The 27,132-nt window shown below is 48.4% G+C and overlaps 1 protein-coding gene across 1 annotated transcript; it reads right to left on the bottom strand.

Annotated features, from left to right (window-relative positions):
- Positions 1 to 767: 767 nt before the first annotated feature.
- MUC4 (mucin 4, cell surface associated) lies at positions 768 to 26,855 on the bottom strand. The gene is made up of 24 exons (XM_054574960.1): positions 26,818 to 26,855; positions 23,759 to 23,911; positions 22,326 to 22,459; positions 21,381 to 21,545; positions 20,445 to 20,603; positions 19,293 to 19,423; positions 17,556 to 17,644; positions 15,581 to 15,760; positions 15,296 to 15,421; positions 14,364 to 14,483; positions 13,771 to 13,979; positions 13,169 to 13,244; positions 12,594 to 12,761; positions 11,924 to 12,025; positions 11,297 to 11,530; positions 10,070 to 10,210; positions 8,417 to 8,598; positions 7,038 to 7,197; positions 5,969 to 6,148; positions 5,459 to 5,532; positions 4,252 to 4,316; positions 3,931 to 4,169; positions 2,059 to 2,221; positions 768 to 1,084 (listed from the first exon to the last, which is right to left on the bottom strand). The coding sequence occupies exons 2-24, from the start codon at positions 23,886 to 23,888 to the stop codon at positions 892 to 894; spliced, it is 3,420 nt and encodes a 1,139-aa protein (XP_054430935.1). The 5' UTR covers positions 23,889 to 23,911; positions 26,818 to 26,855; the 3' UTR covers positions 768 to 891.
- Positions 26,856 to 27,132: the final 277 nt, after the last annotated feature.

The raw sequence follows: 27,132 nt of genomic DNA, 5'->3' as shown, positions 1-27,132 counted from the left end.
CAGATGATCTCTTTAGGGATTTTGTATTTAGAACCAAGAGGCAGTTAGTTAGCCAGCATCTGCATAGAGTTGGAATCGAGGTGTGGGAGAAACAGGAGTTCTGGACCAGTTGTCATCAGAGTTTGTACATGAAAGAGGTGTAAAGTTCTGCCTGCAAAGAGAGAAGGATACAGTGGACACTGATCTGGTTGCTGGGAAAAAGCAGACAGAGTGGGGTTGAGGGACTGTGGGGTGGAGAAGCTCAGAAGACTGTGTCTGGAATCCAGCAAAGGACAAAATATGAGAGGTATTGCTATGGTCCTTCAGGGGCCTTGGTTTGTATTGGGGTGACGGGAAGAAAGTGATATTGAGGGAGAAGCAAGGATCCAAGTCTGGGTTGGAGCAACGCGGAGTACTGAGAGCTGAAGCAGAACCGGGTCTAACCTGCCTCTGCTCCTCCATCCCCTGTGCCCAGCCCTTTAGCAAACAGAAGAAAATGACAAATGGAACCCATGGCTTTGCAAACACAAAAAGTCAGAGATTTTATTTAAATAGACTTTAATTACAAGTAAACTAGAGTTTTACGTGCAAATGTATTTTGGTTTTTAAGTTGGAGCCATCACCCTATTATTAACTCTGGTGTGTGTGTGGTGTGTGTGTGTTAGTGTCCTCGTGAGAATCCATTGGTTTATGTAGTAGGTCTTTACAGTCTCTTCCATTTCACCTGTGTCTACTGATAAATTGTGCTTGTCTTTATCAGTATTCATTCCCATTATTCATTCTCCTTGAAGAATCCTGAATCGACTTCAGTCATCTTCCTTTTTCCAATCTGACGAAAGCAAAGGCTCCGGGAAATATGCGGGTGAAGCTGGGGCGGGTCTTCGGCCATAGCTGCCCCTTTGGGGCCAGGCTTCAGCTTTCTGAGTCCAGGGGGTACGAGTACCGGACCCCGGGGCGCCAGAAGCGCAGCACCACAAACACCACGACCCCGAGCAGCAAGAGTGCGCCCAAAGCCCCAAAGAGAATCCCGAAGAAGGCGCCGAGTTTCATGCTCAGGTGCTCACACTGCTTGCCCCAGGGCGTGTAGATGGAAAAGGGCACACAGCTGGGGACGGAGAGACGAGACACGGTCAGCAGTGGGTAGTGGGGCGCTCAGCCTCCCCACCCGCTCCTGCGGCGGGGCCTAAGGCTTTCGACTCTGTGGTGGGACTCCCTTTTACGGAAAGAGGCCGGGTTAGCCCGGAGGTGGGGCTGAAGAGCCACCACTGGGGAACCGAAGCACAGGTGGTACCAATTCACACAGCATCAGCGACACCCGAGCAGGGGGAGGGGCGGGACTGGCCACCGGTGAGCGTGCCCAGTCACAAACCCATCCCTGAGTGTCGGGGTGGGGGATGAGGGGAGTTGGGCCCCGCCCTCCGCTCCACCCACCCTCTCCTTGAGAGAGGCCTAGGCGGGTCTGCAACTGCCGTGGGGCGAGGGTGGGCGGAGGGCACCGACGTGCCAAGAGGGCCCAGATGGCGCTGCCCTTCTCCTCCTTAGCAGGCCTGCAAACTTAGTGCATTCTCCTCACTGGAGCCCTTCAGACTGTTGATGGACCAAGGGGACATAAGGCGCCAGTCTGAGAGGGTCTTCCATGCCTGGTACTCTTAAGAAGGGGCAGGGCCCGCAGACACACAGATAAAGGGTTCCTTTTTTCCACGGGGAGACCTGATTTTCCAAGAAGCAAAATCAGGCGGAAGACTTTGACTTTGGAACACATATCCTGCTACTTAACTTACTGGGTACCTTGGGAAGGGCCGTCATCTCTGAACTGCAGTTTTCTCATCTTTAAAATAGTCATAATACCTACCTATTAGCCAGTGTGAGTTTCAAGGGTAATATAACACCTTTATTCTCCACAGAGAGTAGGCATTCACACCTTTTCTTTTCCATTGTCCCCTTTTCTCTGATCTCTGCTCTCTCAATTACCAAGGGAACCGTCATAATTTTCAGGTACCATGACTTTTCTGGACCCTTGCAGTATCTTTGACGAGCTTGGATTCCCCAGCACTGCCCTCTGCCTCCTGCGCCACTCACCTGCAGTGGGGCCCATCGGGCAGGTGCTGGCACTGGCCTCCGTGCTCACAGTAGCCCTCACTGCACGGGGACACGCAAGTGAAGCCGCCCTGCGGCCTGTAGACCAGCTCGTAGCCCGGGTAGCCGTTGCATTTTAAGTAACTCCGCAGCGTGCTTATGTTCACTGTTAGGTAGGACACAGATGAACACGGAAAGCAATTGATTAACACCGAATCTATACCTTTCCAATCAAGAGTTCCATTTTAGATATTTATCCTTAGAAATAATTGGAAGAGTGCCCAAATACTTATGTTCATGGATGCCTGGAGCAGCGTGGTTTAAATAGTAACAATGTTTAACAGATGTTTTGTTAAATAAGGAATGTTGTGCAACCAAGTAAGCACTGGTATGGAAAGTGCATTGGTTAAGAACATATGCTTTGAAGTCAGCCAGGCCTGAGTTGAAATTCAAACTCTACTACTAACTACTTGTGTGATTTGGGGAAATTTCTTAGTTCTTTCAGTCTCAGTTTCCTTATCTTAAAAAAAATGTTAATAGCACCTACCTTCCTGGGAAAGCTTAAATGAGATAATGTATGAGAGTACAGTGCCTGACACAATAAGCACTAAATCAATGATCATGATTTGTATAATACCTTTAAAATATATTATACCATACATACTAAGATATATTATAAAATAATATATTAAATGGGAATGTGCACACAATATTCAAGGTAATGTATTTACAACTGTTTAATAAAGCTATGAAAAATTTAGTATAACTTGAATGCTTTACCATAAAAAAAGTCTGATAGTCTGAAGGTGCCTATGCATAAAAGAAAAATCAAAGGATATGTGCAAAATGGATTTGTCTCTGGGGATTGGAAATACAGGTGACTTTTTTCTATTCTTTTTGTTAATTTTTATTTCCTAAAGTTTATAAAGTAAACATATTGTACTTGTATAATAAAAACTATGGGGCTTGTTTGTTTTCTTGAACAAAAGGTGTAATCTGGTCTAGGGTAGTTGTTCCCTTACCCCTACCCCTACTACCCTACCACACATACTCGTAGTTATTTGGAGGATTTCATATTGTTGCCCCCAGGAGAGATGAGGCTTAGCCTGCATTCTAGAGGAACCTCTTGCTTGGTCCTGCACCCAAGTAACACAACAGCTTCTGTTGGGTTTGGCATGGTCACTGCCCTGTTCTCTGTCTCATTCCCAAAGCTATTCTTTTCCTTCTCTGCAAGCTTGTCAACTTATCTCATTCCTGTTCCCGGAGAGTCAAGGGCTGTTAGAGCTGAAAGGGATGTCAGAAATCCTATCTCATTTTCTAGATCGGGGAGCTGAGGCCTGGACTGGAGACGGCTTTTGCAAAGGATCACACTCCCTTTCAGGGAGGGGATATCTCTGCCCTTGGGCTGGCTCTCCAGCCTTCAACTTAATATCCTCCAGCTGAAGGGCAAAGGCAAAAGGATGTCTTTGTTTATGTATATAAAGTACAATGGTATTTTAACAAAATCACTAACAATTTTATTACAAGAAACTAAAGCATTAGCAGCAGTGGTTAGGAAGGCAGCAGCTGGCGTAATTGCTCTGTAACACTATGCACATGGGAATTCATCAAGTAGTATTTTGTGCTCTTGCTCTTAAATCTAGAGAGCTTGTGGGTAAAGTGTTTACAATTTCTCTCAAAAACTACAAACAAACCAAAAAAAAAAAAAAAAAACAAAAACCCTAAATTATCTTGCTTCGTGCAAGTAGAATACTTTTTTTTTTTTTTAAACCATGGGTTTGTGTAGTCTGAATATCTGTGACAGCCTCCACAGAGGTGTGTACCCCCTCCCTCAACTATCCCTGTGACTGTCCTTTCCCCAAGAAAGTGACTCACAGGCCATCAAACTGTGCACGTCTCTCCTGGCAATGGCGTGGAAGACTACATCTTTCCTGGGCCCCTCACTTTTCTTCCATAATCCCTGCGGGGCCTGTAGTAAAAATGCCTCCACTACTGAGTCCAGCAGCCGGGTGTTCAGGAAGTCAATGACAGGACCCCTAGGGCGGTACTGGAATTTCGAGATGACCTTCCATCGTTGAAGGAAGCTTCCTGAGGTCAGGGGTTCTGGAGGACCACTGTGTGGGAGAGGCAGAGTGAGGGACTAAGAGGCGAGGGGTAAGAGGGATTCAGGGACCCAACAGGAACTATCCCACTTACACTTTTTGCACTTCGCTGTTCCATGCAAAGGCCTGCACATCCAGGTTCTCCAGCCTATAGGCCACCTAAGGCAGACGGTTGGGTGTAACGGGGGTGGGAGTGAGGCTCAGCCCAGAGAGGAGACATCTCCTACTTTAATACATTTATTCATCCCTGTCTGTTTCCATCTTTAAGCCCTATGACCCTATCGCATCCATTTTCGCATCTTTATGCCCCAGCCTAGCCCTGGCACTGGCATGGGTTCCTGCTTAATAAAAGTTTCTTGGTAAGTGAAAGACTTTACAGACTTCCCCAGCACCCACACTCCCAGCCTCCTATTACAGGGGATACGCTAAAATGAATGGCCCCCACCTTGCCTTTGATTCCTGACTCACCCACTCATTCTCTCCCCACATTATACTGAACGTAGATTATGTTTAGCCAGACCTAGGGGAGGGTCCATGTGCAAAGACCCATAGTCTGGTGCAGTAAACAAATGTCCACAGATTTTACCAGAGTGTAGAGTGTGGAGGAGGAGTGGGGGAAGGGAGGGGGGGAGGGAGGAGAGGGAGGAGGAGGAGGAATCATTATTCTAATTTTTGAATGCTTGTGTTTCAGGCATCATGCTTAATACTTTATATACATTATCATTTAAACCTTGACACACTGTGGGATACAGGTAAAATTATTATTTCCATATTTATAGATGAGACATCAAATAGTCTAATTATTATATCTTGTCTAATGGGTGGTAGAGTTTGGACTTGAACCAAGGTATGTAGGATTCTAGAGCCTCAACCACTGAGCACAATAACTCAACCGCTGTGCTACTTTCCCTGTAACTGAGGAATGGTCAGGGAGAAGGAGCCCCCAGTTCCCTTTGGGAGGTCAGAGAAGGCTTCCTGTAGGTGAAAGGCCTTCTTGTGTTTCTTCCGTATAATACTCAAGTGCAGCTCCCAAGGACTCTAAGATGGAGAGGCTTGGGTGACTTGGCCACCCTAGATTCTGTTCATTTCAAGTTCTCCATTCCAGTCCCCTCAGAAGTCTCTGTCCTGGGACTTCCTGCCTTCCTCACCCCTGGACTTTCCTGAGGCAGGAGGCTCCCATTTCCTCTGGTAATTAAATCTAGATGGATGATGAAACTGCAGGACGCACAAGTGATGGCTAAGACCCTGCTCAGAACCTGCCAAGATCCTCCTGCCCACTCAGAGCCACCTGCATTACTGACCGAGGCGTTGACGTCTGCCATGGTGGCATTTTCTTCTTCACTGAGAAAGATCTGGATGGTTCTTAATGGAAGCTCTGGAGGTAGGAGAAACAGATTCATAATCACCTCATGGGTTTACGCAGACTTACCAAAGAGACGGTTGGGCCAGTCCAGGGAGACTGCCCTGTTCTACAGTGATAGGTAACCAGAGGAATCAGAAGGGGCTGAGTCCGCTGACCCTCACCCGAGAGCTCACTTGACTATGATCATGGCTTCCCTGACTCTTCTCACTGAGCCATAAGGTCACCTTCAGTCTTTTCTCATAAGATCACTCAGGCCCGTGGTTCATGCTGGCACAGATCCCACCACCAGCTCCCATAGTCCACAACATACAACATACCACTGCTCAAGTGAAATTTGGAGTTCTCTCCTGTGAGTTTGAGGAACTTTGTCCTGGCACCCAGAGTCCTCCCATCTTCCCCCAAGCGAGAAAAGAGTGGCAGCGAGGATGGTGGGGGTATCTGGTGATACCTGACTTGAGGGCTGGAGTGAAATTGTTCCCAGCTAGGAAGCAGCGGGCATCTGTGAAGGCTGGGGGACAGGTGCAGGTGGGCTGGCAGCCCAGGGTGTGGGAGATGTAGCAGTGGCCTTGGTTGTAGCAGTAATTCACAGGGCAGGACATGTTCTCACAGAGTGCGTGGTACTCCAGAGCTGTAGAGATAGCAGAGGTCAGCAACACCATGAGGGACAGCAGAGAGGAGCCTCCTGCCCATGGAAATCTGCTCCCAGGACAGGCTTGTTTCCTTCCCCCGAAGCCCGCGCGATCTACATTCTGCTTCTGAACCCCAAACTATCCTTCTGCCTTTTCCAAGTTCTAGATTGGAAACTTCTATACTGGAAACCCCTATTCCTCTATTAGGCAGGTATTCTCCCACTTCTGCTGAGGGAAAAGCGTTGTTTATCAGACCTTCTAAATTGGGAAAGGACTCAGAAGGCTTTCCCCACTTCTATCCCCCTTTCTGCCTTTTTAAGGCTGTGGTTCTATCCACTCTGGCCTCTGCTCAGATTTCATTTGGGCTCAGTGGAGGCCTCACTGTGACTTCACTCATCACGACTCCAACGGCTCAGAAGTCAAGGAACTGGTGGTTGGAGCAGGACTCAAAGGAAATATGAGGCGCCCCTTCTGCCAGATGCCTATGACAGTCCCTCCAAATGTCCTACCTTGGGGGGTGTGGAGACTCCTGGTCTTGCATCTCAGAAGACCCCAAGGAACCAGGGCGCCCAACTTGCCTCTTGTACCCTGGCTCTGCCAGAAGTGCCCTGTCTTCCCCAGGCTACCTTCAATCTTTTTCCCTGGGTTTTCCCCGTTAGTGTCTCAGGGCTACTCTGCCCTGCTCTCCACCGTGCCTATACCTTCTCTTCTCCTTCAGTCTCACACCCTACCATGCCAACTTACCTCGTTACCACACCCACCTATATTGATCATTCTAAATACTTGTTAGAAAAAGGAGAGAAATGGTTTGCTGGTGGCTGTCCTAGAGCCTCCAGTTGTCACCTGTCCCCAGAGCCTTTCCCTGCCAACGCCCTGTTCCCAGCTTACGTGCACAGTGACGTCCATCCCCAGTTAAGTTTGAGGGACAAGCCTCACAGCCCTGCCCAGGAATGCACTTCACATTTGGGAAGCACTGCTCGTCACAGAGGTCCTTGGAGCGTTCACAGTAGAGACCAAAAGTGTTGTTGTCACACTTGCAGCCGGCCACCTGAAATGGGTTGCTGATCACTGGGCAGCCAGGGGGCTGAACCATGAAGGGCATCAGGATCTTTAAGTACTGACTCCTCCTGTCTGAGAACCTATGGATCCCGTGTCCTTGTCTTATCTCAGCCAGTGTCTACTGAGCTCCTTCTTTACCAGGCCCTGGGCTGGCACGTCTCTGCCCAAAGGCACATTGTCCTCTAGCCTGCTAGTCACTGCCCTGGGCCATTCTTTCCCCTAACCCCTCTGTCTGCCTGGCCCCTACCCCAAGTTCTCAACCTCTTCCCTCTCACACTATGTCTCCTTGCCTGAAATCCTTTCTAGAGAAAGATGAGGGCTAAAAATGTAAATAAATATTCTACTAATCCCTTGAAAACTGGATCCCCTGAAAGCTGGAGTTTCCTGCTCATTGTTCCCTTGTTGACTCCCAAACCAAGAAGACAGAGCCTCACTGCTTAGCACAATAACACATGTAACCAGAGCAAAGGCACAGGGAAGGTATGGTTCTGGAAGCCTCATCAAGCTCCCTGGTTGCTCTTTTCTGACCCCTCTACTGAGATGACTCTGAAAATCTCCCTGAAAAGCAACTCTCCAATACTTTCTTCTTCTGAGACTGGATATTTTGGGATATCTAAAATAATATATTGACTTTAATCTCTCCCCCCGCCCCCACTTTCTATGCTTTTTCCACTTTCCAGCCTCTGGGCTCCCCTCACCTTTCCTTCCCAACACCATGATGGTGGGATGCCAGAGAGAAATGTCTGTTTAGGACATTAAGCCACCGCACAAAAGATTCCCTGTGTCCGAGCAAGGCACAGAAGTGCAGAGCACCTGCATGGGTTTGACAAAGAATGGGTATGGAGCCTGTGATCAGTGCAGACACGTGCCCAGGGACCACATCTTCATACCCTACACCTCAGTGCCTTGTTCCAGAAGCATGAAGCTGGGAGCCACTAAGAAAGTCTGAGGAGGAAGTTTCCTGCCAGCCTAGGAGAATGGGAGCTGTGAGGCAGAAATTCAGCTGAGCTATAAGCAGTAAGGAGAGTTCTATTTCTCACATGAATAAGCTTGTGGCCTGAGATTGGTATCTGCTCTACTCACCTACCACAGCTCCACCCACCTCCCAACACAGACATTACCACAGAGGAGCTGATGACATCCCTTCCAGTTCCACCTCTTTTCCCCTCTAAATGGAACCTCCTTCCCACCCTCCTCCCAGCACTCACCTCCAGGGAGGAATGGCCCACCCAGCTGGTCTGGTTGTATAAGCACTGTTTCTCTTCCTTGCAAGGACAGACCACGGTCTTCGGCTGGAGTACAGATGATAAGTTGTCCTTGACATTTCTTGCTAGAATCTCCAGAGTGAAGGGTTTCGGCAAGCCTGGTGTCCATAGCAATGTCCCATTCTCTGCCCCAGGGAAGATGAGATCATTGCGAGGTGGAAGACTCTTCTTCTCTGCCACCTGACACACCTTGGCATCTAATACCCTGACAGCTGACACTAGACTTCCACTGCCTCTCTCAGACCACCCCTCAAACCTCATCAGGCATTTCTTGAGCAAGTCTGGTTTTCTGGGGTGATCCTGGACATGCTCCAATCTGGAGGTAACACCAGAGCAACTAACTGATTGTAGAGTGACCTCCATAGAGGGGAAGGCAGTTGCCTCCTGAAGAAACTCCCAAAGGGCGACCTGCCTGGGCCTGCAGAGGATGGGACATGGACGGGAGTGGGGTGAGGAGGGGAGGGGATGGAGGATGAAGGTCTGGATCCTCCTGACACATCCCCAGGCTACGCTGCAGGCCAAACTGGCTTCACCTTCACAGCGGCTCCATCCCTTGCCCTGGTGTCTTGCCGATTCCACTCACTTCCTGGAATTTAGACCAGCCACCCCTTCAGACACCAGACTGTACTAAAAACACTGCTACATCAGTTAGGACTTTTCTGATCGAACCTACCTTATGTTTTTCAAGAAAATAGGGACGTCTTCTCAAAACTAAATTAAGAGGGACTGAGAGGAGGTAAGACAAGAGTAACTTCCAGGCCATCACTCTTCAGGAGAAGAGTCCAGTGGAGGAGAAAGTCTCCTGATGCTATTGTCTAGCCCCTGAGAGGATGCCACATGGAGCAAAAGGGTACAGACAAAGGAGTCCCTTCTTATGCTCAGAAGAAAGAAAATGAGGCAGAGAGGTGCTCAGAGCTCAGAATAAGGTAACCAAGAGCTTTGGTTTAGCAAAAAACAGTCACCAGCGTAGTCAGAGCTGGCAGCAGAAAGCAAGTTGCATCCTATAGGCTTTGACGCTGACCCAGATCATGGTTGCAGGCATGGGGGTTTCCACACCATTGCTGAGAAAGAGAGGTGAAGCTTTGCCTTGTCTCAGCACATAAAAGACGAGAGACAAAGTTAGGTAAATGTGGTTGACAGACACAAAAATAGTGACAAACGGTTCAAATCATGGTGTTTGTTTTTTCTTTAAATCTTGTTCCACATTATGTCCTTCAAAAATGTAGGTATGAAAACATCTTGAAATGTAGAAATTTGTTAGTTGTTACACTTTATTCTAAAAATCAGGTGATTACACAAAGAGATGGTTAAAGGCGATTGCATATTATTAGACTGAGATGAAATGACCTTTTCATCAGTTGTACATGCCCAGAGTCAGTCTAGCTAGCTGGACCAGCCAGCCAAATCTCAATCAGCCTGTCACTATTCACATAGGGATAGGTATCTATTTAAATTATGGAGTCATTCTCAAGAAATGGCTGGTCCTTGATATTCAAATTGAAAAATGACATGAAATTGCAAAGGGTATAATAATGCAAAATCATCCAAAGTTTGACTCTGAACTCATCTCCTATGACCCCAGTCAAGCAACCTTACCAAAAAGCTTGAAGTCTTCAGTGGAATTGTCTCTGAGAGTGAATGTGACGTTCTCAGAGCTGCTGTTGTATTGAATCAGCATGGTGTTCCCCACGTAGGCTTTCAACTCTTGGGCACCGTAGATAGAGGGCGGATACTGATCTGAAATACAGAGGGGCGGGGGAGGGGTGGGGCCTGTGGCAGGACACTGTCTAGCCTTGCGGGCCTCTTCTCTCTTTCTCTAGTCCTCTAGCCTGTGTGAGGCATTCGCAGGACTGTGACCCACCTCCAGAAGCAGGAATTATTCTGCGTACATGCTCTCAGACCTATGCAGGGCAGGTTGGGGTTGTACTGCCCACATGGCCAAATCTTTATTCTCCCTTTTTCTTCCGCTCAAACAGGATTCATTTCAAGTTCTTTCCTGATCAGAGTGCTATGCTGGGTTTGGTGTGGGGTGAATCCGAAAACAGGGTTGTTCAGACCACCACAGAGTTTTACCTTTGGAAGAGGGCTGAAAACCATGAGAACAGTATCTAAATGGACATTGCATTTGCCAGGAAATAGGAAGTTAAACCTTTTCAGTTGTGTCTGGTTTTTGGACTCCTGCTATTTCCATTTGATTTTGTGTTAATTAATTCAGTCAGTCACTTAACAAGTCTTTACTGAACACCTACTATATGGCTGGCACTGTTCTAGGTAGCAAGGCCACAGCAATGAACACGTAATAAAGAAGATACCTATGAAAATTAGGAAATATGTTTGATAATTATAAATGCTAAGGAAAAAAATAAACCAGGGGAAGTAAATAGGGAGTGTGGATGAATGTGGAATTTAGACAGGCTAACCAAGAAAGATGACATTTAAATAGAGCCTTGAAGAGGTGAGGAGCTAGCTTGAGGCTTGCCTGGGGGAAGGTCATTCCAGGCAAATAAAACAGCATATGTGGGGTCTCAGAGTTGAGAGTGAGCTTGGCACTTTGAAGGACACGAAGAAGCCATGCGACGGGAGCCAAGGGAGCGAGGCGGCAGTACCAGAAGATTTCAAGTGGCAAATTGGATAAGGCTTTGAAGGTCATTCTAAGGACAGAATGAGCTGGAGAGCCATGGGAGGTTTTGAGCAGAGGAATAACATGAGTCAAAAAAAAATCTGGTACATTTTAAAAAGGCGTACCTTAAAGGAATGTCACAGAAAGGGCGCCTCATCTGCCCCCTAACTCTGAAACACCTCCCAGAGCTTCGTGCCACTTACTGAGAGTGTTGTTCATCTCCTGGTATCTTCCCAAGAGCATCCTAGTATGAAGTCCAGTCCCTGTGTTTCCTGTTGCCAGGGTGTCATAGATGCATTGTCTGTCTCCGTTACATTCGGAAGTCAAATTTTCACTCAAGGTGTTGTTTAGCAACAGTTGGGAAAGGAAGACTGGGGTGAAATTGGAAGGCAGATGGTTGTCCCTCTTGCCAAGGAGGCTTGTTCCATTGATTTCCCCTATAACACATGAGGTTCAATGGTGGTGGTACCAGAGGTGGGACTCCAGCTATATTTCTGCAGTGTCCCCTTACCCTCGCTTTATATGGTTTGGGGTGGGGGACGGGGGCATGGAAAGACAGCTTGGCTTCCAGTTTCTGAGCCTGGAAATACCTGCTCTAGTGACTGAGGGGACTGAGGGCTGCCCACTTCCCTCATCCTCTCTTTCAGGTAGAGAGACATGGGTGGGAGTGGGCGGAAGGGACGAGTCTGGGGTGGCACCAGAATTCTCAGCATCTCCTCTTCACTTTCCCACCCGTCTGTCATGAAGGACAGAGGTCTGGTTCCCACAGGCCTGAGGGAGACAACCTGGCCTTGTCCCATATACCCCAGCACTCGGAAGTCCAAACTCACAGGTCATTCCATAATGAAAAATGTCCTCTTCTGTGCTCCCTTGGGCAATAACAGTGCCATTGGGCATCTTGAAGTCGTCACCTGGATAGTTGTTCCAAACCCCTGCGGGACAGAGCAGGAGGTCAGCCCGCCAGGGACTATGGCTCTCCCCCTTCCCTGGGGAGTATCCCGCAGGTCACAGTCGAGATGTGAGGAGGAGCAGGGGGCCCAGGAAGCCTCTTTCTGTTGCATCTGTTCTTGGTTCAGTCCTCCAGGAGGAGGGTAGAGGATGGACCATAACCTCAGAGCTCACACGTCTGCTTCAGGGAGGGAGGAGGAGTGAAGAAGGGGGAGAATGGAGGCAATGGAGGGAGGGATGGGAGGGTGTGAGGGGCAGGGAGAAGAGGGACAGCTACTGGCCCCACCCTCCTCAGAGCCCATCCTGGATGTTCCTTTGGCTGCCCCCCAAGTGGAGCTTTAGGAGGATAGGACGTGGGCCTCAAAGGTTGCTGAGGAGGTCCCAGTCCTGCCCTGCCACTCTGTGCCCACAGGACCCTGTTCCAAGGAGGCTGAGAAAAGGATACAGCCTGGGATGTCCACCGCCAATGGGAGGGGGAGCCACCTGGAGCCTGGGGGTCTGAGCTCCTGTTGTGGCTGCTGCCTCAGAGGCAGGATCCTGTCTGCGTCTTACCCAGGAGGCCCTCCGTGTGGTTTTGATACTCTTCTGGGAGGTTGCAGGAGGCATGGAGGATGTTGGAGAGAGCAGTCACTGAGACGACCACTGTCCCATCTAAGCTGGCTGACACGAAGGAGCCATTGCGGGTCATTACAACTCCAGTGGTATTGAAGATTTCCTGGTCTGCAATGTTGGGAGACAGATGAGGAAGAAGCCAGCATTGGGTCCCTGCAGGCCCAAAACTTGGCAGTAATGAAGGCTCAGGATGCAGAGAGGAGACCGTAAGCAGCTCTGGGATATCCTGCAGGTGCCTTCTCCAGGGATCCCGAAACTAACCCACAGAACACCTCACAGGCTGCACCACCCACTTCTACCGAAAGACAGGGGCTACCACAGACAAGCTGTCACAGCACTGGAGGAAGGAGAGAAGGGACCTCCTCTGAACATTTAATGCCCAGCTCCTGGGTGAAGAAGCTACTCAGGCACAGGGGAGGCCACCCTCCTCTGCCCCAGTCCCGCTGCCTCCACCCTCATCACTCTGCTCGCAGGCGTGGGGCACGCTCTGAACCTCACGGCTGTCCCCAGCTTACCTTCATCTTCAAAGGTCACAGTCTGATTATTGAGCCGCACATGGATTGTGTCATTGGGACCAAGGAGCCATTGAATCTGGAAGGAAATTGGAGGAGGACTAAGCCTGACCTGAAGATGGTCCCAGAGGCTGAGAAAGGAGGCTGCAAGGAGCTAAGAACCTGAGCCCTGGATGGAGATGAAGGTGATAAAGAGTGTGATGATAAGGTTTTTCTACCTAACGTCTATGGACTGCTTAGCATAGGACAGGCTCTGAGCTCGGCACATTTCTTAGATCATCTCATTAAAATCTCACAACAGCCCTGTGTGGTAGGCAATATTATTATCCCCTTTTTTCTGTAATAAAACTAAGGCACTGGAAGTTAAGTCATCTCTTCAGTCACATAGCTGGTGGAATCTGAACCTTAACCTTGTGTCTCCAGGATTGACTCTCAAACTGTACAGTGGCAGGAGGCATCCTCTACACTTCTTGCCCCCTTCCCTTCTTCCTTCTCTTTCTCCTCTTGGGCCTTGATTTCCAGGTGAAGGTCCTGGAGGGCTCTCTGGGGGTGTAGGGGCAGGAGGGCAGCAGGAATGTATGTCTAACACCCTTAGTCTCACTCACCGTGATGGGAGCCAGGTTGCTGGCGGTGTACTGAGCAGCAAAGGCAATGAAGTTGGTGGCCTGGGCTGAGTCAGTCCGGGCAGTGCGGCCCTGCAGCAGGAAGGAGGAGTTTCCGTCCCTGGCCCGGACCAGCAGGAAGTCCCCCAGCCCATTGAAGGTGTAATTGACACCATCCAAGGTGATGATGTGGGGGTCCCCAAACATCCAGGCTAGAAAAAGGAGATACCACATTGGCATGGCAGACAAGGGAAAGGCCTGAGGTTACCCACCACCCCCAGGCAGGGCATTTGCTCAGGTAGGCTGAAGCCTGGGGAGGTGTTTATCATGGCTTATAGAATCCTCCTTGGAAGCCCTCTTGCATTTTTGTGCCCCAGCCCTACCTATGTCTCCTCATTAACTCCCACCCCCCATTGCCACCCCGTCCCCAATACCATGTACAAAGTCTCTCTGTTTGCCGTCCACCAAAAACCAGAACCATCCCCACCTTCCCTTGTGGTCACAGCCCTGCTCCAGGAATCTAGTGTTGCCCTGGCCCGGGCCCCGAGACTCTACCCCTCCTCAGATCTGCTCCAGGGCAGCCCCAGCAGCCTCACCGGGCCTTGGGGGATGGTACCAAGCACAGCTGATGCGGGGCTGCCTCTGGTGATACAGGGCACAGAAGGAGGGCTGGCCAGTCCTGCGGCAGCACCAGTCCTGCAGTTCCAGTTCTTGCTCTGCGGAGAAGAGCAGCGTGTTGAGGGGTGTGGGGGTGTTGTGGAGCAGGGGTGGGACGAGACACAGAGGACCTGCAGAACCCAGATGGAAGGTTCATGGGGCAGGATGAGACGGGTGGCAAGGGGACGGCTTGGGAATCAGGCATCCCTCTGTGCAGATCCCACCCCGCTCAGTGACCTTAGGCCATCGACCAGTTACTGCCTCCCTTGTAGGCTTGTTGCAGCCAAGCCCCCAGGTGGGCCAGTACAGAGTAAGAGATAAAGAACTTTCTTTCTTCAAGGGTGGGGTGCTGAGTCTCAAAGAGCTAGAGTGGGAGGGCTTGGCCGATGGTCTAGGACTGTGGAGGCCGCTCAGATTACGGGGAGGAGGGGGAGTGCACATATTACCTGCCCCACCACACTCGTGCCCTCTAGCTCCTTTCAAGAGTCAGTCTCTGAGGGAGATGATCCCATGTCTTCTCCTAGACAGCCTGCTAATATGGGTCCAGAGGAACAGAGTCAGACTAGACCACTCTCCTTCCCTAGAAAGATGCTTCCACTCTAAGCTGGGGTGATGGAGCCAAGTGGAGATGCGGCAAGAGGCACTCAGTCATAAATCCCTAAGATGTCAGCTGGACAGGATGTTGGGAGCTGCCTAAGGTTACAGGATCAGGAAATTGAGGGCCAGAGAGGAGAAGGAACTGGGAGAAAATGGGGTCAAAAGCCATCATTCTGTGAGTCCCATTGCTTGGTGTGAAACCTAGGGCTGGTCTCTGAGAGAGAAGAGCAGAGAACTCCAGAGGAAGGGCTCAGGTCTCTGTGGACCCACATACCAAGCTGCCAAGGACTCTGCACTCTCCAGCCTTGGAGAAGCTCTCCCCATGGTCCGTAGCTGCAACACACGCCCCTGCGCCAGGAGGAAAAGCTGCACAGCTGCCTGCTGCCAAGGTCCCACCAGCCTGCAACAAGTCCAGACACACTCAGGCCCAGGATGCCTGTGGTAAGGACAGGAGTGTCGGGGGCGGGGGCGCGTTTCTGGGGAAGGCTTGACCAGAGGGATGGTGAGTGGGCTTGTGGGGACAATGGAGATGCTCCAAGAGACCAGAAGGAGTTGTCACCTATGTGGATGGGCTGGAATCGTAAGTCCCATAGTCCCTGTTGCCAGGAGCAAGGGCAGGAGATGTGGTCCCAGCCCAAACTGGGCAACTGAGGCTGTCTCTTCAACTGCTGCAGGCACCTGAGACGGTAGTTGGGTCTTTCTTTACTATGTAGTTTATAGATCTGTAGACCCCTGAGTCCTGAGGAGTAAAGGAAGAAGGGGTTATCCCAGGGCTTAGGACCATAGGTTCTGCTTTAGCTTTAGGGAAAATCCGAACTCAGAAATGCACCCTCTGTATGCCACTTTCCCCTCCCTGGGCAGCTTTTCCACAGAGGGGACCCAATCCAGATTGGCAGCAATTCCTCCCCAAGGGCCCCATTTGATGTGACCTCCAAAAGCCCTCAAAGCTTAGATATTAAGGCAAAACCCAGGGACAAGGACTGGGCAAGGAGGCCTCACCTGGACCCATCTCAGCCAAAGCCTGGCCCTGAACTTCAGCTCACCCCACCCTCTACCCTTTTTTCTGTCACTCTAAGCTCTAGCACCTTCCAGTCCCCCCAAAACAGTTCCTCTTCATGCGTCCTATATGTCAGTGAATGATACCACGAGCCACTAGCTATCTGCTCAGACACTTGGCTTTTAACTTTGACCTCCGGCTCCCCCAGCCCAGACATGTCAGTGGCCAAAGCAGTCAGGGAAGAGGCCGATGCTCAGAGGCCAGCTGGGGAGCCACAGAGAAGTTGGCATGTGACACTGGGACTTGCTCTAACACCACAAGGCTGAGGAAGAGTCCTCTGTGTCCAGACACCATCCTTGGATGGGGAAAGTAGGCAGGAGAAGAAACCCTGATGGGGAGTTTGAACATTAAATAGACCTTCAATTAATTATAAGTTACATACTGCCCACCCCAGCTTCCGTGAGTGAGAAGGAGGGCTCCAGAGTCCAATAAGATATGATATGACATTAGATCTTTACCCTGTTCTCACACAAAAGAAGTAATTGTCAAGATAACTACAATGTGTTAAGGTTTTGAAAAGGATAATCATTGTTTATGATTATCTGTTCATGTATCTTCTCCACAACAACCTGGTATCAGGGAAAACATATCAGATACTCTTCCCCCAAACTCTCTCTCTCCCTCTCTCTCTCTCTCTCTTTCTCTCCCCACACCTCTCTATTGTATTGTGTCCCCTCGGTCACAAGCCAATACATCTTGATAGAAGAGCCCTAATCCGACCGGGCGGCGTTCTCCATAAGACGGCACCCATGATTTGACTTAGCTTCTGTTTATCAAAAGTTCTTGCCACAGAACAAATAGAACTGGACTTATGCTTCATAATTTACATGGCTGATTTCTAATGTTAAAATGTCCTTTGTTCTATCTCATTTTGCAAATGATACTTCTTTCCCTTTGGGACAGTACACTGAGTTATGGAGGAGGCCCTAAGGGCTTCTTCCTGACACTAAAGTACTAGCTTTCTTACCAGAGTAAGAGCTTATTGAGAGCAAATATAGTCAATCTTTTCCCTCTTATTTCATATTCCTGGTTCTCAGCACAGTGTCCAGCAAGTAGCAGATGCTCAATTAAATAATGACTAAATGACCATCAGGGCTCTCTCTTGGTACATTCCCTTAAAGGATCTCATCTGGATTCACATTCCACTTCTGGGACAGGTCACTTGGAGTGTTGTTCCAACTACCCATTCATATTCCTGCACCCTGCCATACCACTGTCCTCACTGTCAGGATCTGGGCCCCCACTGAGAGACCTCCCAAGTTTGGCTCATTCCAGGAAGGAGGCAGAGCCCCAAATGAGGTACCCCTGGGCAGTGCCCAGCCCCAGTTACATCGGCAGGAGGTCAGTTTGTGGCGGTGACACCCCTCAGGATGGTGGAGGTGCCAGGAGCTGCCCCTCTAGGACTGACATAGCCCACAAAGTGGAGAACAGAAGAGAATTTAAGTCCAGCTCAAATGTGATTAAGTGGCACTTTTACCTGACTTGGAATTCAGGAATTGGTCCGGACGATACTTTTCCCATGCTGGCTGGAATGTCAGTGGACTGTTTTCAAAATGCCCATCTCCACTGCAGGCAAAGGAAAGAATTGTAGGCCTCTGTCACACAGAGTCTTTCCTCTCAATTGGCAAGTTATTCATTCAGCCAGTTAATTGCTCACTCAGTCTAACTAGTCATTAGTTATCTACTGGTTAGGCAATTATTCAACGAGCTGGTCAGTCAGCCAGCCAGAATCACTGATACCCTCCACTAAGCGGGAAAAGGGAAGAGGTAGGTGGGGAGACTAACCCATTCCACATCTGATCAACAATGGCCAGAAACTGCTCATGAGGCAGGGGTGTGAAAACAGCAGAGTTCAGGCTGCCTTCAGGTTTGTTTCCCTTCAACTAGGAATTGAAGAGGACAGTATGTTGGGATGGTTAGGTTAAGAGCCAGTCTCTGAAGTTAGGCAGTCATGAATTCAATCCTTGATTCCAACACTTAGTAGGTTGGTAACCATGGGCAAGTTACTTAATTTCTTTGATTCTTAGTTTTCACATCTGTGTAAAAGAGATGACAGTAGCATCTACCTCACAGTATTGCAAAGATGAAATGTAGTAACATTTATAAATCCCTCAAAACTCAGGACCTGATGCAATAGGTGCGCCCCTCATCCCAGGTGTGGGGTTCAAAGCTCTCTAATACAGGAAGGGGAAAATCCAGGAACAGAGCCTGTGGCCTCACTCTGGGTGCATGTCTCAGAGCAGTGACTCCTGATCTTTACTCCTGTCTGGCACAGGATGGGTGACTCACACAGGCTTGGCACCTTGGGGGAGGGGTCAGGCACACTCAGAATGATGTGAAATTCCTAGGTAGTTGTATATTTCCATTCCTTTCTCTTTCACAGTGCATTAAAAATCAAGTAAAAGCAGTGTAATTATAGGGGCAATCCTGAACACCCTCTAAAGGAAAATCATTTGCAGTAATTACCAGTAACAAATTACACATGGCATTCACAACTGATTACACACACCAGGACCAGGAAATACCGTCATTGAGAACTGTTGTATCAGAGACTAAGCTACCTTCACACATAGGAACCTATGCCCCCCTCTACAGCTCTCTCCCTCTGCTCTATGTCTTTCCCAGTGACCCCACACAAGCTATTGATGGCCCTGGAGGAGGAGTTAATTCTCCACCAAGGGCACCAGAAGTCAGGAAGCAGATTTCAGCCTCAGATGTCTGAGTTGAAATTCTTGCTTTGTCCCTTCCTAGTTCTGTGACTTTGGGCAATTACTGATCTATTTGTACCTCAGTTTTCTTACCTGTAGAATGTGTAATAAATAATATCTCTTTCACGGGGTTGTTGTGATAATTAAATGAAATAACATGTATTAAGTACTTAGTATAATAAATATTTGCTATCATTATTGTAATATTTGAGAAGTCAAGAGAGACCAGCCAATATCAGCAGAAATTAGAGAAATCAAGGCTCTGGAAATTAATACATTGCATAGGTTCTAGGGGAGGAAAGAAAATGGCAGTGAATAGGGATCTTTTCATGTGAAACAGCAAGAAATAAGATCTTTTAATGGGAACTGGTGCCAGTATGAGTCAGAAGCATCAGCAATGAGGAATCGGCCTGGTTCTGGGGTATGGGAATGTGTGTGCAGCAAAAAAACTGCTCTGCACCGCTTCCTATTATTTGCTTAGTGCTGACAGCCCCTCCCCGTCCTACCTGGAGAAGCCCATGAGGACCCAGTTGCCTGGATGCTGGGTCACATCCCACTGCATCCCACCACTTTGGTAGAGAAACAAGGCGAAGGATCTGCTTCCATCTGTGGAGAGGATGGCCTGGTAGGTACTGGTCTGGAGGTTGGTTGGAGACAAACAAAGAGATGCCTGTGAGAGATCTGGAGTGTCGTCCCAGATGTCCCATCATTCATCCCACATCCCTGGCTCGATGCACACATAGAGGAAAGGCATGGGCTTAAAATGTTGACAAGTATGGGAGAGTGTAGGACACCTTTCACCCTTGGTGTCAAAGCACCTAGCATGGTAGATTTGCCTTCTTTGTGACTTCTTTCCAGGAAGGGGCCATAAAAGGCTCTGGGTTAGAAACCAGTTGGAAGACAATTTGTGTAAGAAAGAATCAGGAACCTGAGAGATTAGCCAAGACACAAGAGAGCTGGGAGAGGCCTATGGAGCTTCCTCAGGGACATTTAAGGATGATTTCCAAATGTCTCCTCAACCTGAATAGTGGGGAGGACCATAGCAGTTGAGACTGTAGGTTCTCTAAAGGTGAACACCAAGCACTGTGCTTGTACAAAGTAGGTAATCAATGAATTTGTTGAACCAATCAAGAGACAAGAGACTTTAAACAAGACATGAGGGAGAACTTCTGACTGTAAGAGCTGTGAGTTCCCAAAGGGAAGACCAGGTGGACTGTGTGGTATGCCCATTTCCATTGGAAGTCTTATGGTTGAGGGCCAGCATTTGAAGGCAGAAAAACCTTGGTTCTGGGCCTGGCTATGTTATTTGTTAGCTGCATGACCTTGAGCAAGTTGCTTAACCTCTCTGTCATCTTTCTCATCTCTAAAATGTGGATAATACTATCAGGTCAAGCCATATAAAATTGCCAATTGCCAGCCATTTTGACTTACAAAAATTCCATTTCCTACATCCAACCTCCTAGTACCCAGTGACCTGAGCTGCTCAGTTCATGAAAGTAAAATATTGGGGCAGCCTTGTTCATGGTAAGTGCTCAGCATCAAGGTGGGGGAGGGGGGCGCTGAGTGCTGTAATCAACAATATGTCCTTGAGTCAGAGAGGGTTTTAGAAGATTGGCACTGTCTGGCTTCCAGATGTTCATAGGGGGCTGTCCACTCACCCCATACGTCCACTGGGCAGGATAGGCAGGGGCATTGGCCCATGTGACCTTTAGGGTCCACCTGGCTTTGTAGTTCCAGGTGTTTGTAAACTTTTCAATCCAAGATTCTACCTGCTGGACTACAAGTGGTTTGTAGGCATCATAGAGTGTCTCATACTCCTAAGAAAGGAAGACAGATAAGGACAAGGAAATGAGGGTCCCAGCTCAACACCCCTTAGGGACTGCACTTTCTGCATGATGATCCTGACCACTTTAGTCTACCCACATACAACATCCTTCCTTTTTCCAGACCTACACTTTCAGTTAGCTCCTTGGACCTTAAGATCAATTCAAATGTGGCAGCAGGGAAGCCTGGGGTGTGTAGAATGGAGTCAATGCCCAGAATCCAAGTCTTAACAGACCTGAACTCATGTATCTCTCAGGACAAACTGGCTTGGACAGCGTAAACCACCTGTGCCTATTTGAACCTCTCCATATCCAAGGCTCCTCGAGGACAGGCAGGTGTTCCTCCATCTTTGGACCTTCTACAGTGCCTTGTCCATGGCAGGGGCAGAGTCTACATTCCCCCGCAGAAGCTTTTGTTACCTCTTCCCACTGATTGGAATCATTAACCTAATCCAGGAGCACACGCAGGGGCCCTGCTTGACTCAGGCTTAGTAGAAAACACCCCTACAACCTTATTCTAAACTAAAACCCTGGATGGCCAACCCCCATCCCTGTCACCTGTAGGTCTTCTCATGGTTGTGTCAGGATATTCCTGAGTTTGTGTAATAGTCCTAATCTGCTTCCTCCCCACTCTCACATTTAAGCACCAATCCCTGCCCAAACTGAGCTGAGCTCTGACAGCAATTGTACTTGCATCTCCCTCCACACAGCCTTTTGTCTCTCCTTGCTGGCTTCTGGGGGATCCTGAATGCCATACTTTGAAAGGCCCACCTGATAAAATATGGTTCCCTGGTGGCTGGAGAAATCAGCATCATCCCAGAATGGAGCCACAATGGCCAGCTGGTCCCTGTCCGTGAAGCCTCTAAGGGGAGGGTTGGGATAGGAGAAAATCTGGTACTCTGAATCCGGGAAAATGATCTGACCATTATCTGTGAACTGAGCACAAAAGTTCTTCCAGTTAGCATTCAGGGAGGGAAGCAGAGCAGCCTTGGGACAGCTCCTCAGAAGTGCGACCCCCAAGGGCCTCTCTGGGAAGAACTTCAGATGTGTCAACAACCTCTGGAAGGTCATGTCATCCATCTCCCTGCCTGCTGGGAGAGCCCCTTTACCTAATTCTCACACAAATTACACTTCACCCTCAGGACATTCCTCCTCAAGTCCTTCCTAGGGTGGTATGTTTTATCCTGCTTCAAGAGCAGACTCCATCTCCAGACCATCCTGTCACAGAGCAGACTCTTCTTGGTATATTCCCTTGGCCGCATCCTGAAGCTGGTGCCACAACAAATGGGGTTAAAAGGACTGAAACCCTCACATCATCACTTTCATAGAATTACAGAAAATGTAAACAGCATCAAACTATTGTTTCCCAAATGGAGCTTTCTGTTCATAAAAAGGGCCCTGCAGAAACAGTAGAGAGCTTACTGGGCCCCAGTAACCTCTTTACTGTGGTAAAGACACTTCTGCTCATGGAGATAGGTGAGCCTTGCCTAGCTCCCTGTCTTCCTTGCTGATGCTCTGACATTGAAGACTGATTTCAAACTGAGACAGAGGCAGGGATACAGTAGGTGCCTATCAAATGCTGCTTTCATTCTCCCTTCCTTTTCATCAAGATCATGGTCATAGTCACAGGGCCATCTTGGAGCTCCAGAGAGTCAACCAGGGCCCAGGGAACACAGGTCACAAGTCCTGCCTTTTGGGCTGTAGCCAGGGACTCACGTAGAGGAAATCTCGGAGAGTGGAGCCAAAAGGGAATCCAATCTGGGGCTTGAAGAGCAGCGAGGTGAAGTCTACTTTCCTTTTGACAAACTCCCAGTCTCCAACATGTGGTCCGTAAGGGAAGAGGGAAACACCTGGGCCAAAACAAAGAAGAGCAGAAAGTTCTTATGGGCTCCCACTTTATTCGCACTGACAGGGACCCCCAGCTGCTCCTGTACCCTGTCTTCTGTTCCCCTAACTAGGAGCCATCAAGTTGTGTTCTCTCTCCCTTTCTATTTGCATTATACCCATCTCCTCATTTTACCCTTTAAACTGGTATCGTCATCCTTCCCCAGTTTGGAGAAAATCAAGTCCTTCTGTCAGAATACCAAAACATTATTCTGCCTCTGTTATGGCACTCATAATTGTTTTAAGGGGGGAAAAACAAAATTCCTCCAATGTAGTGAAGTTGAGTAATTGAAAGATCACTTCATAGAATGAGATATTTCCTGAGATGGTATTTCTCTAGATAAACTTGAAGATGCCCTAGAATTTGTCCTAGGACCCCCTAGAGGTGTTTGGGCACTTTGAGAAAATTTGTCCTAAGCATTTCTCAAATGGGCCTCCTTTCCATACTCACCTGGTCTTGCTTGGAACTTACAGTAATCTTTACACTCTTCCCCTGGCCTGCGAATCTATCCTCAACCCCAGCCACCATAGCACCACTCATAAATGCAAATCTAACCACATCTTCCCTGGTTCCCATTATCCACAAGATTCCCTTACATCACAGCCTCACTTCTCAACACTTTTCACCTTACTTCCAGCAACCCCATATGACTTGGGGATCTTCTCCCCATGCTATGCTGAGACCATTCTTCACATCTATACCTTTATTCCAGCTGTTCAGGCCCTCCTGATGGCTTAGAGTGTTTCTTATTTCCCAGCTCTTATTAATCCTTTCTAAGAAGGTTCCTCTTCACCTTGAACCCACCCCACATCCCATAGGAGCCTTTTGTTGTGTGTGCCTAATACTGTGGGCTTATTCTTCTAATTGCACCTACTGAGGCAGCAGATCTGTCTCTTTCTGGAAAGCACCTTGATCACTTCTTTACCTTCACCTCCTACTCTGATGCCATGTACAAAGCCTGCCCTCAGCACCCAACTCTGATGCTATCTCATTGTTCCCTGTGAGGAGGCCCTTCTGATGTGAAAGAGCAGAGTCTATGAGCAAGCAGGCTGGGACTGAACATTCAGTTACATCATCCTATAGAAGATATGGGGAGCAGCTTGACTTCCCATGGCCCAGGAGGGGCAGTGGCGATATCCACAGAACTTACTACAAGGGACCTCATTGGTAGATCCAATTCAGCTGCTACAACTACAAGCTCCACATCTAGCTCAATCCTCCCTACCTCAGGGAGGAAAAGTCCCAGCTCTATGACATCACTTACCTTTCTCAGGGTTGATAGGGAATGGGGTAGCTGTTGAGTGTGTGCCTGTGGATGTGCTGGGAGTTGAGGTTGTAAGAGTATGGAGAGTTGTTGAGGGTAGTGAGGTTGCTGTGCTTCTCTCACTGTCCATCCTCAGTGAGGTTGCGATTATTCCTGGCGTGCAGGGAGAGAAGACTGGAGTGGGTCTTACAGTCACAGAAGAGCATAATCTAAAAGAGTCATAGACTTAATGGGCTGGAAGAGACAACTAGAAATCCTCTTGTCTGTCTTCTACTCATACCCAAACCACTCCCTGCAGATAAGCAGTTGTCTGGTAGAGCAGAGGGGATGGTGACCTTGTCACCCACCACAACCCAGTCCTAGCCTGGTGGTGTTAACTCACCATCCTCTCTCAAGCACTCCTCTAGGCCATATTGAGCCAATGGGGCCACTGTAAGACGCCAAGACACTGGAATCCCCTCCTACCTGATGTCTCAGTCTTCACGGTAGAGCCTGAGGGTGCTGTGGGTGGTGAGAAAGTGCTGGTATCAGACTGAAGTGTGGGATGATCTGTGAATATGGTGGTGGTGGAGTTCCATGTGACTGCAGGGACAGGGGCTGCTTGAGATAATAAAGAATTACTGGTTGAAGTGTAGAAACTCAGTATGGTCTGAGCTTTGCTCACATTACCAGAAGAAGTAGTCAGAGTAAGCATAGCCTATTAATGGCTGTAGTGTAGGCAATGTACTTTTAGAATACTTAGATGTTGAAGAAGCATCAGGAGTAGTCTTGATCAAAGGGTAGGTTGCATGTGGAAATGACAAAGTTAGTGTGGATTCCATCTATGCTGTTGTGATTACTTGTAAAACTCATATATGTTGGCCTTGTAGGAAGGTTGGTGGTGGAGGCGACCATTTGAATAGTTGCAGGATGCTCAGGGCTGGATGTGCTTTGGCTTGCTCACTGAGGAAGCTGGGGCTTGCACGGTATTTGTCAAAGAGTTACTGCCAGAGCCTACAGTGGGAATGACCGCTGCGACCATGTTTTCATGGATTACTGAGCTTGAAGTTGTTGTCAGAACTTCTCCACTTGCGAACAAAGTAGTGAAAGGAGAACAAAAGGCTGCATCACACAGGGTGGTAGAACTGACTATAGTTAGCCCTTCAGTTGCCCAAGAGGACAAGGCTGGCACCAATGTTTGAGTCCTGTGGCTGTCTCTGACTGGGTTTGAGGTTATTGTTTTGCTGCTGCTTGAAGGTGACAGAGAATGGGTAATAGTTTGTGGAGGTGTGTGCACATTCAGTGTAAATGGAGATGTGACTCTTGAGAAGGTATTAGTCACCTGGGAGACTGAACTGACAGTTTCAGATCCTCTAGTGGTTCCTGTACTTTGAGTCTGAGCTAACTGGGATATAGGGGATGTGCCCTGAGGAGAGGTGCTGGGAGAAGTTAGGATTGACTGTCTTTTTGGTCTCTGCTGTTGAGACCTCAGAGGTGATGATTGAAATGGTGGTGGTGACAATAGTGGGCATGATTCCCATGGTTCCTGGAGTAGTGTCAAGACTGGTTGCAGTGAACAGCACTTCACTTGTGGACTGAGTTGTATGACTTTCCCTGGAGGAAATTGATAAGAAACTCTTGATCTTATGTGAGGAGGATGTTTCTGGGGAAGCATTTCCTGCAGTTGTTTGGCTACTTGTTCTGGAGGAAGAAGCTGTAGCTGTGCCCACCAAGGTGGTTTCCATCACCAAAGAGACCACTGTGCTGGTGAGCAGTTCTGTAGTTGCCACTGTGCCTTGAGCCCAGTGGGTCTGGAAAATGGTTGATGTTGTGTCAGGTGAAGTGCTGGTAACAGGAGATGTTGATGTTCCTCCTGGGCCTCTCAATGTTGATACTACAGACGTGGCCCGAGGAATGGTGCTTGTTATGGAAAATGATGTGTCTCCTGAGGCTCCAAGGGTGGTGTCTGGGTTGGCTAGTGTTGTCCACAGTTCTGTGGTAGTAGTAGTAACCTGAGTTTTGTGAATTTCTCTGGAGGGTGGCTGGGGTGAATATTGTCACTTCACCTGCATTGGATGTATACTGAGGAACATTTTCTGAGAATGAGTATCCAGTTGGCTTGAATGAAGAAGTTGCAGATGTGAAGGTCTTGATTGTGTTTGTCACGGAGGAGACTGAAGTTGTGGTTTGTGATTCTTGTGCAGTCTGTGTGCCTTGGTGTGATCTATCTGGGAAATAATTGATGATTCCCAAGGAGGGGTGGTGGTAGAGAATGGTGTTAACTGCCTTGTTGTGCCTACTATTACATATTGTTGAGAAGTGTGTTCACTTAGTATGGGTGAAGGAGATACAAATGTGACTGTTTTGGTGCTTTGAGTCACACTGGAGCTTGTGCTGCTGACGTGAACATCTCCAGTGGTTCCTGTGCTTGTGACCAGTGAATCTGAGAAAATGTTATTGTTGTTTCCTGAGGAGCTCTCAGATAAGAACATGTGGTGGGTTCTCCCCTGTGTGTCTATTTTTGAGACTTGAGAAGTAATCCAAGAAACAGTACTAGCTGTAGAAGTAGATATGATTTCTGTGACCAGTATAGCAGCAGCTATCGATGTTGACAAGTTTTTTTGTGACAATGTGGCATGGCTAACATAGAGGGATGATGTGAATGTTGTTGTTTCACCTGAAGTGAATGTTTCCTGAAAATATCTGTAGAGATCGAGCTGCCTGTATGCGGCCATCCTGTCATCTCCGTCCCTTTGCTCTAGTGACAGTGGACAATGTAGATGATGCTGGAGATGAAGAACTGAGAGAGGGTGACTTTGATGCTACATCGGACTGTGATAGGGTAGAAACTATAGAAGTGAACGGGGAAAAAACTTCTGGTTGAGATAGTGATGTCTCTCTGGTATTACCTATAGAGGCATACATAGAGGCTAGTGCAGTAAAAAATTCTAATGTTGACAGAGTTGTGCTATTAACACTGAAAGAAGATGAAGGGGTTGTTTCACCAGAAGAGGAGGTGGCCTGAGAAATACTTCAGACACAACATATTGATGGAAAAAAACCCCCGAATGTGCTCAAACCTGTGACAGAGCTGCTTTCTGGTTTCCTTGTGATCTCAGCACTCTGAATGAGGTGGTTCCAGGTAGAAGTTGAAGTTTCTGGAACAAAGGTGATGGAAGAGGATGCTACCGGGGTTCCTTCTCGTTCAGTTGTATCTGACACACCTGCAGAGACTAGAGTGGATGTTGTAGTTATAAACACTGACATAAAATATGTTTTACTACCATTGGGGACAGATGTATATAAAACTGTCATAACTTCTGAAGATGCCAGGTGTGTGCTGTTCCCAGTTGAGGGGCAAGAAGGGAGTATCTCACCAGAATGGGATGTCTTCT

The sequence above is a fragment of the Pteronotus mesoamericanus genome, unplaced genomic scaffold (assembly GCF_021234165.1).
Source record: "Pteronotus mesoamericanus isolate MK-2021 breed Mesoamerican mustached bat unplaced genomic scaffold, CSHL_Meso_final contig_27, whole genome shotgun sequence".
NCBI lineage: Eukaryota > Metazoa > Chordata > Mammalia > Chiroptera > Mormoopidae > Pteronotus > Pteronotus mesoamericanus.
The sequence above is the reverse complement of the archived record's forward strand: the minus strand, read 5'-3'. Positions and strand labels throughout refer to the sequence as shown.

Bases quoted from the DNA above. Each gene is read 5' to 3' on its own strand.
- MUC4 (XM_054574960.1), bottom strand. From the start codon at position 23,888: ATGGACAGTGAGAGAAGCACAGCAACCTCACTACCCTCAACAACTCTC. The intron at 12,026-12,593 runs GTAAGACGCAGA...TCTGTCCCGCAG, and splicing joins CCACACGGAGGGCCTCCTGG to GGGTTTGGAACAACTATCCA. The intron at 4,317-5,458 runs GTCAGTAATGCA...CGTCTGCCTTAG, and splicing joins TGGCAGACGTCAACGCCTCG to GTGGCCTATAGGCTGGAGAA.